The sequence below is a fragment of the Mastigoproctus giganteus genome, chromosome 7 (genome assembly GCF_048544385.1).
Source record: "Mastigoproctus giganteus isolate SK-2022 chromosome 7, ASM4854438v1, whole genome shotgun sequence".
NCBI lineage: Eukaryota > Metazoa > Arthropoda > Arachnida > Uropygi > Thelyphonidae > Mastigoproctus > Mastigoproctus giganteus.
The window spans coordinates 201,880,109-201,895,226 of NC_143581.1; the positions used below are offsets into that span (position 1 = coordinate 201,880,109).

At 34.0% G+C, this 15,118-nt stretch overlaps 1 protein-coding gene across 5 annotated transcripts in view; it reads right to left on the reverse strand.

Annotated features, from left to right (window-relative positions):
• LOC150083572 (glutamine--fructose-6-phosphate aminotransferase [isomerizing] 2-like) overlaps positions 1–7,762 on the reverse strand; it is a 96,515-nt gene extending 88,753 nt beyond the window's left edge. For all 5 annotated transcript variants that reach the window (XM_090378074.1, XM_090378075.1, XM_090378073.1 and 2 more), the window contains exon 1: positions 7,650–7,762. In XM_090378074.1, the coding sequence (XP_090234200.1) occupies positions 7,650–7,656 (7 nt within the window). In that variant the 5' untranslated portion in view covers positions 7,657–7,762. The remainder of the gene's footprint in view (positions 1–7,649) is intronic.
• Between the last annotated feature and the right edge of the window lie 7,356 nt (positions 7,763–15,118).

The window sequence follows — 15,118 nt, forward strand, 5'->3', positions numbered from 1 at the left end:
TGTTACTTTTCACAAACTCCATATTCATGTCATTTTTGTTGCTTCATTTTATGTACATGTTATTTACAGAACATAGGATAAATCTAAGTGTAGAATTACTTCTGATATTAAAAACAGTTTAACATACCACGTACAGTCACAACTGGCTAGTTCATAGTGCAGAAGGCTTCAGCCTTTGAACCTCAGTAATTTAATAATGCAACTGCCATTTGTGGCAGACTATAGTTGAAGTTACAAATATACTAATTTATATATACTAAATGTATATCATTTTAACTCTCAACAATTCCATCAAAGTAACAACCGTCACTATAATTCAGTAGGAAAAAAAAAAAAAAAAAATGGTATAACAGGACTTTATTTTTAAAATATCAACCTAAAAAAATTGCTATAAAAAAAAAGAAAAAGAAGAGTATATCAACAATTACAATCTTACTCAAACCCATTAGATATAACTTTCAAAAGAGACTGGCTGATTTGAAAGAAGTCCCATAATCTTAATATACAGCTTAATATACAGCCTAAAGGTTAACAGCTTAAACTGTCAAACAAAAATTAATTAAAGCTTCAAACTGGTTTCGGAATGGTGTCAAGATATTTAGACATTTCCTCTTAGAAGAAGCAAAAGAAAAGTGATCAAAAGAGATGTCCAGATTAGTTACAATTCATCTTACAAGGACAGTGTATCAATAATAATAAAAAAAAAAAATAATCTTAATAATAATAGAATAACAGTAATTTGCACTATCATTATTTTATTTGTTTTCATTTCACTTGTGAAAACCAAGAAAATTTATCACAATAGAAAGGTTGTTATATAAATATATGTTAATATGCATATCTGTATGTAAAAAGTAACAGAGCATCTCTTTTGTTTAAAAGTTTGGAAACAATAATGATGGACAGAATACAAAAGTGGAAAGAATTATAAAAGGAGTACTGATTTTAATTCATGAACATTATGTTATTCCATTATTAAACCTAAACAGTAAAAAAAAAATAATAAGAAGAACTGTGGACAAAGTATAATAAAGGTTACTTGTATCAAGAACATTTTAAAAAATTCTAGACGGAAAAACACAAGGTTACAATGAAAGTGCACAAGTATTCTATTTATTTATTTGTTACACCAAGCAATTTATAAACTCCAATTTGAATTGTGATGTATTATGTCAGTGGAAACAAATATTCATAGACTGGTTTGCATGTTTCATAAGACGAAATCTGAGACCAGCTTCAGTAGAACTTAAGCCCTGCATGAAATTGAAATGGCTTTTGGAAAAATTCCTCCAATTATTCATGGGATCTGAATACAGAACTTTCCAAACAAATCATAAGGAGCGACTCTTATTATGAAAAAGTATTGTCATTCCAGATAATAATAATATTAGTGCATTAGTAATTGAAAATGATACAAGGATTAGCTCAAAAAAAAAAAAAAAAAAAAAAGAAGAAAGCTACCTACATCTTCTATTCAACTCCTCTCACAATTTGTCTAATCCTTCTTTAAATTTATTCAAACTATCTACTTCCACAATACCAGATGAAAGTCTGTTCCAGTAATCAATTATGCTGTGGCTTAAAGCAAATTTTCACATATCTTTTCTGCAATTGTCCTTCCTAAATTTTTCCCTTAATATGTGTCATCCAAGCAAGAAAAAGGATGCCCATCAGAATTTGGATAATCAATCCATTTTTAAAGCCTTAAAAACTTCAGTCAGGTCTCCTTGCAGATGCCTAGTTTCCAAGAATTTCAATTTGAAGAACTAAAATCTTTCTTGGTAAGAGCACCCTTTTGTGTCCTTGATTAATCTTGTTGCTCTTTTCTGCATCCATTCCAATATCCTTCCTAAAATGAGGCTTCCAGACCTGCATAGAGTACTCAAGATGCATTCTAAACTATTGCCTTATATAACAGGACAATCAGTTCCTTGTTCTTGCTGACAAAGTATCTGTATATCATTGACAGAATCCCCATGAGCTGTTCTAGCAGCCTGTCTGCACTGCTCAGGGAGCTTTACAATCACCCTCGGTTACCTTCAAAATGATACCACCCAACTGCTATGTTATTCTGAGATTACTGCTACCTACACATGATATCTTGCATTTATCAATGTTAAACCTCAACCGCCACTTTTCCACCCATCTGCCTAAATTTTCTAGGTCTTGTTGCAGGAGGACATCTTAATTCCTGTCTTTAACCACCCTGCTAACCTTTTTATTATCTGAAAAATTAGACATTAAACTTGATATGCCTTCATTAATAAATACTGAAAACAGTAAGGGAGCCCAGCGCTGAACCCTGAAGAACTCTACTAATAACATTAGTCTAAGAAGATCAGTGCCCATTTATAACCACCCTCTGTCTTCTACTACTCAGTAATAGCAATTTGCCTCTAACACCACACTCCCAATTTGTACAACAGTCTTTCAAGCGGAACAGTGTTAAAAGCTTTACCACAGACTCCATTATTTTCCTTGGAGCAGAATTCAAGCTTACAGGTCTGTAATTATTTACCTGGCCCTTTCATCCCCATTTATGAATCAGAGATTGCACATCTCCAATCTGTAGGGACCTTCTCCTGAATCCAAGAATGCTCTCATAATTGTGGCCAAAGGTTTACTTACTTCTTCTGGTGTTTCTTTTAATATAACTGGATAGATTATATCAGCTCCAGGCGCCTTATTTACTTTCAATTTCAATAATTTCTCTTCCACTTTCTTCTCAGTTATCTGAAAATCATTTCGCTCCCAGTTATATACTTCTGGTATTTCCACCCCTAAAAACTTCATGCATGAATGTAATTGCAAATATTAATTCAGTTTGTCAGAAACCTGAGCAGGATTATCAATAGTTACACCACTTAAATCTAGTTGCCAATGTGGTTCATCCCTTTTCTTCTCATGTTAACACAAATAAAAAATTCTTTGTATTCTTAGCCATAGACTCCTTATAATCTGCCTTAGCGTGACTAACCCCCCCTTACTGACTTGACTTTAGAGTGGTTCATACTTATACTAATTATAATTAGATTAGAGTATTGAGTGATGAATTAGCAGTATCAGATAATTCACAATGGTATCAAGCATTAGGAAACTATTCCACTACAGTAACTAACATGCACATTCTTTAAAAAGAGTAAAATAAAACAAGATATTTTATCTTTGAAAATACAGAGAAAATGCAGCATAGGATAATGACAAATGCAACAGGCTTTTCATATTATTTGTAAAAGGAAGAATAGAAATTAATTTTAAATAAAAACAGACAGCTGCTAAGGAGAAAAAGAAAGCAAAAAATCTCCCATACTAAGGATTCTATATAATATAAGTAAAATAAAATTAGACAAAGGCTATAAATTCTCATTCATCTTGATCTCTTGGTAGTTAATATTATCAAAATCATGTCATTCAAATCTATACACAATACAGTATTTCGAATTAAACTGTAAAGTATAAAGTATTTCGAAATTAAACTATTCAACAGACAATTAAAAAATTTTCAGAGGAATAATGATGGATAATTCAAGAATGTTTTGAAGAACATTTTAAGAAATATTCTTTATCCACATCACAACAAAAAGTACAAATGGAACCCAGTAATCAGCACTTTAAAATCAAAGAGAGAAATAAAAAAAAAAAAAAAAAAAAAAAAAAGGTGTCTTTTTTTATCATCGTTCAATGTATGGAATAGGTTTATCATGAGGTAATCAGAAAAAATAAATTTATTTATTTATTATATCAATTAATTTTATAATGCTGATAAGAAGATTTATAACCATATCTTGATATTTTTATAATCTCCTTTAAGGTTGTGACCTTGTGGTTCAGAATAACTGTTTTAATTTTTATAATTTAATATTTTTAATAACAACAAGTCAAGTAGTTTCACCTCTGAAAAATTAATCTGCTTAATAAATATGTGAATGATAGTAATTAATAAGAGAACAATTGTCCATCTGAGTTTTAATATTTTAGTTTGTTATTTTATCCTTAGAGATAAAATTACAGTAAACTAAACTATGATATTAAGATAAACTAAAATATGGTAAGAATATCAGTTTCATAACCAAGTAGGGGTGCAATCCCTTTTAACAAAAGTATTGAGTTATATCTTGAATTCATATGCAAACTATGCATTCGAAGATACATTCAAATACAAATTTTTGATCCTTTTTTGGGAATCATTTAAACAATTCCCAAAAAAAAAATTGAAAGGATATCCTATGTTGTTAAAGTAGGGCAGAAAGTTAAATAATTAGGTGTCTCACCAAACTTGCATTATTTAATTATGTTATACTTAATATCATTTATGTAATATATGAGTAAACCTCAATAAACTCAATTTTTCTCTAATTTATGTGGTTCTTGAGTGTCTTTTTCTACCTAATATTTAAGAATTAATTTATTCCATGTACATATTTCATGCAATTCTTACAATAAAAGTTTGCTCAAAGCCTCCATAAACCAAGATACTGCATGTTACTGCTTCAGAAATACAACACCATGTTGTCCAGACTTACAAACTATCCTCCATTAGTTGTGATATAATGCCAACATCCAAATTGACACTCCTACTGAACTAATCCCCTCAAAACTGTGATTTGCAGTGTTGGGGATGCTGCTATCAGATAATTGACAACTAGCGCCAAACCACCACAAAAAAAAAAAAAAATGAGTCCAATACCAGCTGTGACTTTTCAATTTGACAACTGAAAAGTAGGCAAATGTTGTTGCTGATAAGTCACACAGAATATTCTTGTTCTCCACATGGTGGCAAAACTACCATACCATTGGGTTCACCACCATGCAGGGGGAGAACAGAGTCAAGGGGCCTGACAGTTGATGAGGCATGGTTCTAGATCATATTGAAGCCATTTCATATTCTTGCAGGGTAGATGCCCAGAATTCATAGTTTGCCATTGTCTCTACAAATATGGAAGACAATATATTCAAGCTTAATATATTATTAATTTCAGTGGACACTGGGCGTATAAGCTATTTTAATAATGATATTAACTTCCTATGTTATTAAATACTTGATAAAAATTTGGATAAAACAACTAACAATGTGATTAGGTTTCTAAAGGACATTATATGGAGTATTAACTACAAATATAATACAATTAAATAAGGCACTTTTCCATGTGACAAAATCATGGTTTACTGAAACAGTAACGCAAGAAAATTTTTTTTAAAATTTCATAATGCTGTAAAAAAAAAAAAAAAAAAGGTAAAGTGCAGCCATTATCAACCCACTGCAGGATGGAAGCCTCCTCAACAATTCATGCTAAGGGAAATGGACCATAATCTGCCACGCTGGTCCAGTGTGGGTTGGCAGATCGACTGTATTCAGCAGTCAGGGGCTTGAACCCCGGTCTACTCAAAGAGCGTGTGCTACTGCACTCCCGCTCCTGACCACTCGGCTATGGAGACCTTCATAATGCTGTACTAGGACCCAAATAAACTAACATGCAAATGATTCTGCATTCATCTATAAAACGCTATCTTCAGATTAGGTAGGGCTTCTCATTAATTGAAGTACACTTTATGAAACTACACTAAACCAGCACATTAACACAAAAACATTTTGTGTTTATGTGCTTGTATTAATTAATGGAATATTATTAATTATTCATTAATAATATTCCAAAATTAATACTTTCTTTTGATTTTATTACTTTTTCCGTTATGGAAGAAAAAAAAACCACAGAATGGCCTAAAAATTTTGAGTTGTCAACTATTGATATAATAAAAATGTCAGACCACTGCTTTTGGAGTACACTGTATGCACACGTACATTATTTTTTGCTAACCTAAAACCAATTGAAATAATGGCTACTGACAACTGAAGTGGGTCAAGGTGAACTAGGAAAGTGACATCTTTTCTACAAATGAGTGATGAGATAAAATCATTGCAATAACCAATAATAAATAAGTAAACATTTTATCTGCTGCTAATGAAGTTTCTTGTATCAATTATGTCTTGTTTCCTGGTAGAAAAATATATTTATAAGCCAAAATAAAAATAAAGAAATTGAAGTTTTGACTACTTCAGACTTTGCATGACGTGTAAACTTACAACAGTTACATAACCTAGCAATAACTTAAAAACAGTTTGTGAAACTTGATGCCGTCAAACTGAGATAGTTTGCATACTGAACAGAAATTACTTTCTAATATTATCTAAGGTAATTTCCAGAGAACATATTTCATATTAGTTAAGAAACTGACAGTTTCATTAGTTAACAGAATTTGGGAACTGTCTTTTACATGGATTTGAATTTGTCCATCACAAGACATTTATATATGTGCCATCTTACAAATCAGCTTGTTTCACATATGCTGTGCACATCTCTCTCTCTCCTCCCCATTATTATGTGATTTAATTATTGGTTCAACGTTATTATTTCAATTATTTCAATTTTAATAATGTTTCAACACCAACATCATGCTTTAACTTTGAACAAAATCCAAAAATTTTAAACAGTTCTATGAGGAACTTATCATTGAATAACACTATGCACTTTTCAACCATATATAAAACATTCACATATATATAATCAAAATTAAAATACAATCATATCATAAAAATATGTTGGGGTGTATATAAACAAAATTAAAGTTTTTAACCATTAATAATTAAATTATATTTTAATTTTGCCTCAGGATAATAAAAAAAATAATAATAAAAATATTTTGGGCATTATATATCTGCTAAAAAAGATGCTATTACATTTTCATTTGTACATAAACGCAAAGCAGCCTATTATTTTCCAAATCTCTCTCTCTCTCTCTCTCTCTCTCTCTCTCTAATAAACATATTCTTCATTTTAATGAAATTTCAAAAATAAATGAGTATCTAAACTTAAAACAACATTCATTTGGAATAATAAGCATCACAATATGAACCAAACTATATATATGAAATTTAGGACAATTATATAATTTAGAATAATTATATTCTCTTGAAAGTCATTCAAGAAATACCTAAAAGAACTAAGAAATTGATTGGCGTGGCACTACTTTTCCTTAAATTAGCACTACGTCAAAAAAATAAAAATAAATAATAAAAAAAATAAACAAGTACATGAAAATTATGATGCAGACTTTTCATGAGCATCCACTCATCCTGAGATAACAAAGCACACGTCATCACACTGTTAAAAAAAAAAAAAAAAAGAATCGGGACTACGAAGAGATAATATTGCAAGAGATGTTTGTCAATGAGATTGCAATATTTCTATCATTTTATCCATTCGCTAATGTCTTCAATAATTACCAAAAGTCAGTCCACAATAGTTAATAATAAAAAATAAAAAAAAGAGGTAATGCAGTTGAATCCACTCAAAATTTGAGAAAAAGCAGCTAAAAATAATTTCTTTTTAATAGACTATCATATTCAAATTACTGTACAAAATTGGGTAATAAACCGGTTTCTTTAACTTCATAAAATGCCAGGGTTTATATATATATATATCCTTAGAAATTTTTCTATGGATGCTTCTTTCAGTCGATGATGGGAAGAGGAGCAGGAAGTTCAAGGAAACAAGTACTTAAGGTTAGTATCCGTTGCAAAATAAAAATACAAAGTGCTAATACACTCATTTACGATATTACGTAATCCATGAAAGGGAGAAACTACTTACCACACATTTTAAATGTTTTACGTTTCCACGTCTCAAACAACCTGGAAGGCGCTAAGTAGGAAAGTGAACGGATAAAGCGGTGCAATTACAATATAAGGAAACCCAAAAAACTGGACGACGAGATAAACGTTCACTAACACGCCTCCATCAGAACTCTCCCTTCTGACTCGCGCTCTCACTGGTTCGCTTAGGGGGATTGGTTACGCACGTGGCTTCCAGTTTCTGAAGTATAGGCGTTCACTAAGATACAGTCTTTCATTTATTTTTTTTTTTTTTTAATGACCTGAGGTGTGATACAGGAACAGGTTTGGTAAGTGGGCCACCAGGACGAGGACGCCTAGTAGCAGTAATTGATCATTGTTAGTTTATAACTGTTTCTGATAACGGTATTAATAAGTTAACCACTAAAATGATCTTTCAGAAGTTTCTGACAACTTTTCTCATGTTCCCTAAAAATAAAATATCATCAGTCCGGATCGTTCTCATAAACTTTCTATCAGGCATGCCAATTTTTTTAGTAGACAAAAAAAAAAAAAAAACACCTTAAAGAATTATGCTTATTGCTATTTTTTTAAACATCATTTATTTATTAATAAATACACTCTTCATTAAATCGGTGTACAAAAAAAGTATTTCGCATATACAGCTGTATTTTATTTTTTATTTTCTCATTTCTAGGTGGGGACAGGTTCCATATTGAACCTTATCTGTTAATATCCATAACAGCAGCACGTATTATATAGGTTTATATGCGTGTTATATGCACATATTATGCGGGATAAAACATCCTTTAAAATCACTTAGCTATTCTGAAAACATGAATTAAGATTACGCAAAGAGTAATTTTACCAATATTTTCTGAAGCTTAAGTCACTATCAAATGCGGTGCCCTAAAAAAAGGTAGAACCTTTGCTGTTAGAGGAGTATTAACAAAATAGGATAAAAAGGAGATCGATAGCTTGCTTAATAATTTAATCGGCGAATTAACACGAATATTTATTAGTAAAATATAAGGGGACGCATTCAAAAGTTATGACTTTTGAATTATGAGTGTTGACTTTTCAACGTTTTTTACGTTCCCCATACCAGTAACAATTTTATTATGCGTTACCCATACTCATAACAATTTTCTTATAACTCTCTTATTACCAAATTATTTTTTTTACTTTAATTTATTTATAATTATTAAAATATTCCAATTCATCACATTTATTTTTTATGAAAACTATTGTGTAACATTTGTGCAACGCCCTGCTCCCTCAAAATCTATCTCTACACCATGTGAAAAAGGCCTATAATATTATTTTAATATTATTATTTATTAAAAATAAATAATAATATTAAAACTGATCGCAAATGCTGTGCTGGTTATAAGGATAAAAAATAAGGTTCAAGTTTGTAGAGTATTTTAGGGCCTCATGCTACGTGGTAATTTAACTAACGTATAGGTTAGTGCAATGACATCAGTTTAATTCGTAGCCATCTACCAAAGTAGTTAAATTGGCATCGTTTTAATTATATCTCATATTGTTAATATCTTCACAACGAGTTGTCATGGTATTGTACTACCTCGAATAAGAAAACACTTCACCAGTGGAGAAGACTACTGTTACTTATTCTCGGCGGATATTACGAATTAAACATGCTATTGCACCAACCTATATGTTGGTTCAATTTATTTAATCTATGATTTCACTTCCCGATGACGTGTTTTTTTTTTTTATTATTATTATAATTGTCTTTCATTCAGATCGCTTCGTTCAATTTTTTTGCCAAGAGATTGATTCTTTTGGCAGAAAAATTGAACTGTTCCTTGATGGTATAGCTACGAGAAGAAGAAGCCCCAGGGGCTCACATCTGGTGAGTTGGGTTTGGCACACCCAGGGTCCTGAGCTGGAAATCATCATTCTTCTCTTTCTTGGTGATTCCCTTCTACTTTTGACACACTCTCTCTCTCTCTCTCTCTCTCTCTCTCTCTCTCTCTCTCTCTCTCTCTCAGGGTAACTCGGGAAACTTTTGGCTGGTGCGGCATAAGCCTCAGGCTTCCTTGCACCATATAGCTAATAATAATAATAATAATAATAGAAGAGGTGTGGGGGGTGAAGCCTATGTCTAAATTTCATCACGTACCCAAACTAAGTTCGAAAACAAACCCAAAATCACAAAAATGCACGTGAAACTCTTTGATTACCTTACATTATGATTTGCATAAATTACTTAAGTTAGCATTTAAAATTAACCTCGAGACCAATGTAGTGAACATACTGTATATTCAAGAACGGTTTAGATGACGTATAATAGCTTATTTATCAGCTTCATTAAAAAAAAAAAAAAAATTTTTGTTAAAAATTCGCCTTCATTAACAAAAAAAAAAAAAAAAAGTGGTGGGAAGGAATTATTTGGTTAGTCTTCTAAGCGGAAGTATTAAATCTGTAGCGAGACTGATTTGCTGATTAAAAAATAATGGCAAATTCAATATAAAATAATTGGCAAATATATTGATTAATTAACGAAACTGCTAAAAAAGTACATCACTGAGGAAATAGTTGTTAGAGTTATAATGTACAAAAATCAATAAGAAGCAGTATTATAATAAAATATAAGCCGGAACTTGTTTGTTTTGAGCAATAAAAATTAACAGCATAATTGGAAACTCGTTTCCTTATTATTATTATTATCATTATTATTATTATTATTAGCCATATGGTGCAAGGAAGCCTGAGACTTATGCTGCAACACCCAAAAAAAAATAAATAAATAAATAAAAATTACCACAATACCCGGAGAGAGAGAGAGAGAGATAGAGTCGGAAGTAGAAGGGAATCACCAAGAAAGAGAAGAATGATGATATCCAGCTCAGGACCCTGGGTTTGCCAAACCCATACTCACCAGATGTGAGCCCCTAAGGTTTCCTTAAATAAATGAAGCAACTTAATTATTTATACGGAAATTCCACAATTTTATGTGTATATCTGTGTGTACGTGTGTATACGTCGTGTCAAGGCCATATTAACACACAGGCTATAGCTGTAGGTTTTCATTCTATATTGACGTCAGGTCTGCTACTACCTCGAGGTGCTAGCAATCACTAGTATACATATACTGCATATTAATGTAATAGGCCCATTACCCTTAGGCCTCTTATAACCTTAATCTGACCGTACAGTCAGTTATTTTACCAACTTCAAAAGCGGGGCGAGCATTTTTCACTCCGAATGCTTTTTCATTCTCCTAGCTCTGAGATCTGCGGAGAAAATGATTTTATCCTTGATACAGAAATGAAAATACCAAAGTGCTGTGCATTTGCTAATATCTGATAAGTTCATAAGTAATATCGTAAATCCTAATTGTGAAATTTATAGATATTACTGGGTATCTATAAATATCGTCAAAGGAAGATGTTGTAATAGGGTTTTAGGAGCATCAGCAACTAAGGCCATATTGTTCTGGTGTATACTATATGTAAATTGCGTGTGTTCTGTGGTCGATTTTCAGCTTGCTGAATGAAAAATCTGATTTTCCGGGAGAAAAAACCATGCTACTCTCGCTTGAGCCCGAATAACTCCGTCACGTTATGAAAGAGGTGCATAAACGTTCCTTCTGGAATGTTTATGCACTCGGGTCTTTTCCACCAGTTGTGGGGAGGACAGCGATTCTACCAACTGTGCTACCACGAAGGCTCAAAGGAAGTAATTACGTATAATGTGAGAGTTTTTTTTTTTTTTTTCTTCAGGCTTTGACCAGTAAGAGGGCTCCGCAATAGTTGGAAATGGCTGAATTCAGATTTCTGCTACGTCAAACTGCTATTAACAAAATGTCCACCTACTTTACTAATTTAGTCACCTGCAATTTTTTTCTTATTCCCAAAAATAGATACACAAGGTTGAGTGGCAAATTATTCCAGTATGCAGCACATTTTTTTCATTAATGTTATGCAGGTTCTTAATAATAATGGACCATTGTTCAAAACCAAGGGCATTTGTACATTCAAAAGTAGTATGATATTATTATTAGAAGATTATTACAAGCAAAAATTTGCATAAAATTTTTGCAACCTACACTGTGCGCCACTTTATTAGGTACACCCCTGCTGTGCACACAAATGGTTTGTCCCACAACGTTGCAAGTCACATAATCACAATGCAGCAGAACAACCTTTCTAGTATCAGTTAAGCGTACAAACCGTAGCAAGAATGGGGAAAAGGAGTGGTCTAACGGACTTCGAACGTGGCATGGTAATAGGTGCCAGACGTGCTGGACAAAGCGTCTCTGAAACGGCAGATCTCCTGAACTTTTCACGTACCACAGTTTCAAGGGTGTATCGAGAATGATGCAACGAACAGAAAACATCTTCTCAACGGCACTCCAGTGGAAGAAAATCGCTTGTCGATGAGAGAGGTCAGAGGAGGATGGCTAGAATTCTGCAAGCAAACAGACGGGCCACAATGTCGCGCATCACGTCAGAATACAATCTTGGTGCGCAGAACAAAATATCGCAACGGACCACTAGTCACACTTTGTCGCGAATGGGCTACAACAGCCGACGGCCATATGGCGTACCTTTGTTATCAATGAAGAACAAGACAGCACGCCTCCTGTGGGCACAGCAACACCAGCACTGGAGTATCGAGGATTGGAAAACAGTTGCTTGGTCTGACGAGTCGAGGTTCCTGGTGCATCATATTGATGGAAGGCTCAGAATTTGGCGAAAACAACATGAATCCATGGACCCGTCATGTCTGACGACTACTGTGCAAGGTGGTGAGGGCAGTGTTAGGGTGTAGGGAATGTTTTCTTGGCACACGTTGGGTCCATTGATACCCATAGATTCACTGCTGAATGCCACATCGTACCTAAACATCGTTGCTGACCAAGTGCATCCGCTCATTTTGACAGTTTATCCTCAGTCAGATGGTTACTTCCAGCAGGATAATGCGCCGATGCACAAAGCCCGAATTACTATGGAATGGTTCCAGGAACATGACAATGACTTTTCTTTGCTGCAGTGGCCCGCTCAGTCCCTGGATCTCAATCCTATTGAACATCTTTGGGACGAGCTGGAAAGGGCTGTTCGCTGCAGGCTTACATCTCTGTCGAATCTCAAGAAACTGCGTAACGCACCCATGTCTGCATGGTACTCCGTTCCTGCACAATGTTTTCAGCATCTTGTTCAATCCATGCCTAGATGAATTCAGGCTGTTTTGAAGGCTAAAGGAGGCTCAAGACGCTACTAGTTAGGCGTACCTAATAAAGTGACAGCACAGTGTATTTGATATTTAGCTACAAAACAAACAACACCATTTTCAATTTCATCCATTTCCATATATTCTCTGGTCAATTTTCCCATTGGTTGCATGAAAAAGTTGGAGTTCAAGGAGACAAAAAAAAAAAAAAAAAAAAACTATCCTACCCTCTTTGGAAACCGACCAACCCCTGTCACAGGGTCAAAATAAAAAAATTGAAAAAGCCCACAAAGATTACTTGCGTCTTGAAGGAGGCTCTAATTACAGGTATAAACCACTCAACATGAAGCAATATTACATGTGTTATAAACAATATGAATATATCTAAATGCGTCCAATGTATGACGATGTAAATTTTGAATTGAATTCAAATAGTAAACCACCAGTGAATAATTAATTGACGTATAGAAATTATAATATGGCAATTAATGGGAAGGGTTGATATTTGATACAGAAGGGGTAGTATGTCACTTATCTGATATTAAACAAAGGTAATAAATACGACAACACTTATGTGATTATTATTATTAGCCATGTGGTGCAAGGAAGCAGAGTGAAAAAAAATCCCGCGTTACTCTCCGAGAGAGAGAGAGAGAGAGAGAGAGAGAGAGAGAGAGAGAGAGAGAGAGAGAGAGAGAAGGTAATCATCAAGAAAGAGAAGAATGATGATATCCAGCTCAGGACCCTGAGTTTGTCAAGCCCGTACTCACCAGACATGAGCACCTGGGGTTATCTAGAACCGCTAAGGAAACTTGCTGCGTAAAAAAAAAAAAAAAACAATTTCACACATCACGTCACTCTAAAAGCTTGTCCAGTTCCTCCTTAAATTTATTTAAACTATCAAATTCCACAGCGACAGATGGAAATTTGTTACAGTAATTAACCACCAGTTGGCTAAAGGCAAATTTCCTCACAACTATTTTACAACTGTATTTCCTCAATTTGAATTTTTGGCCCCTCAGGTTCATAATTTGAGCAAGCGGAACAGTCCCATCAGAATTCAGTGTGCCCATTCAAGGCCTTATACACCTTAATCAGATCACCTCGCAGGTGATCTGATTGAGGTGTATATGCCTAGTCTCCAGATGCTGTAATTTGCAGAACGTAAGCCTTTCTTGGTAAGAGGACCCCTTCATTCCACTCACCAATCTTGCTGCCCTTCTCTGTACACGCAAAAGCAACTCTACATCCTTCCTAAAATGAGGCCTCCAGACCTGTACGCAGTACTTAAAGCGTGGCCTGACCATTGCTATATACAAAGGGATAATCACTTCCTTTTCCCTGCTAACAAAATTCCTGTATATCATTGACGATACCCCATGACCTGCTCTGGCAGCCTGTCTGCATCGTTCAGAAAAATTCATATCTGACTGCACAATCACTCCCAGATCTTTTTCATTTTCTACCACCCCAAGTGTAGTAGTACACACTTGGTACGTTTCTTTTGGGTTACTTCTACCCATATGCAGCACTTTGCATTTGTCCATGTTAAATTTCAGTTGCTACTTCTCAGCCCATCTGCCCAAAATTCCTAGATCCTGTTGCAATAGCACACTGCCATTACTATCATTAACAACCCTGCCAATCTTTGTCTCATCTGAAAACTTCGACATTAAGCCTGATATACCTTCATCAATAGCATTGATAAATATACAAAACAACAGTAAGCCCACACCAAACCCTGGGGGAATCCACTAATAACATTAGTCAATATCATGACCACAGTTGTGGATATAAATGCAGCAAAACAACCTTTCTAGTATCAGTTAAGCGTCCACTGATTACCACCCTCTGTCTTCTCCCACTCAACTACCCTTATATCCATTGTAGCAACTTGCCCATAATACTATACTGCTCCAATTCGTACAGTAGTCTTCCATATGCAACAGGGTCAAAAGCTTTGAAGACGTCATGGACATCAACATTGTTGTTCTCCCTGAAAATCTGGTTTTTTGTCCAGAAAACAGAAAATCGACCAGACAACAAGCAATTTACAGTCAATATACAGAGAACAATACGGCCTTAGTCTCTAATGCTTCTGAAATCCTATTACAACTACTCCAATAGATTACAATATTACCTGCAGATTTTTAATGCACGAAGAATCGCTGCTGTTAAGCAAATCAAGAATACTGCTTCCTGTTGTTGTTGCCTCTTTAACATACTACTCTAGTAAACAGTCATCTAATAAATTCACAAACTCTTGCCACAAGTTTCAATCAATAT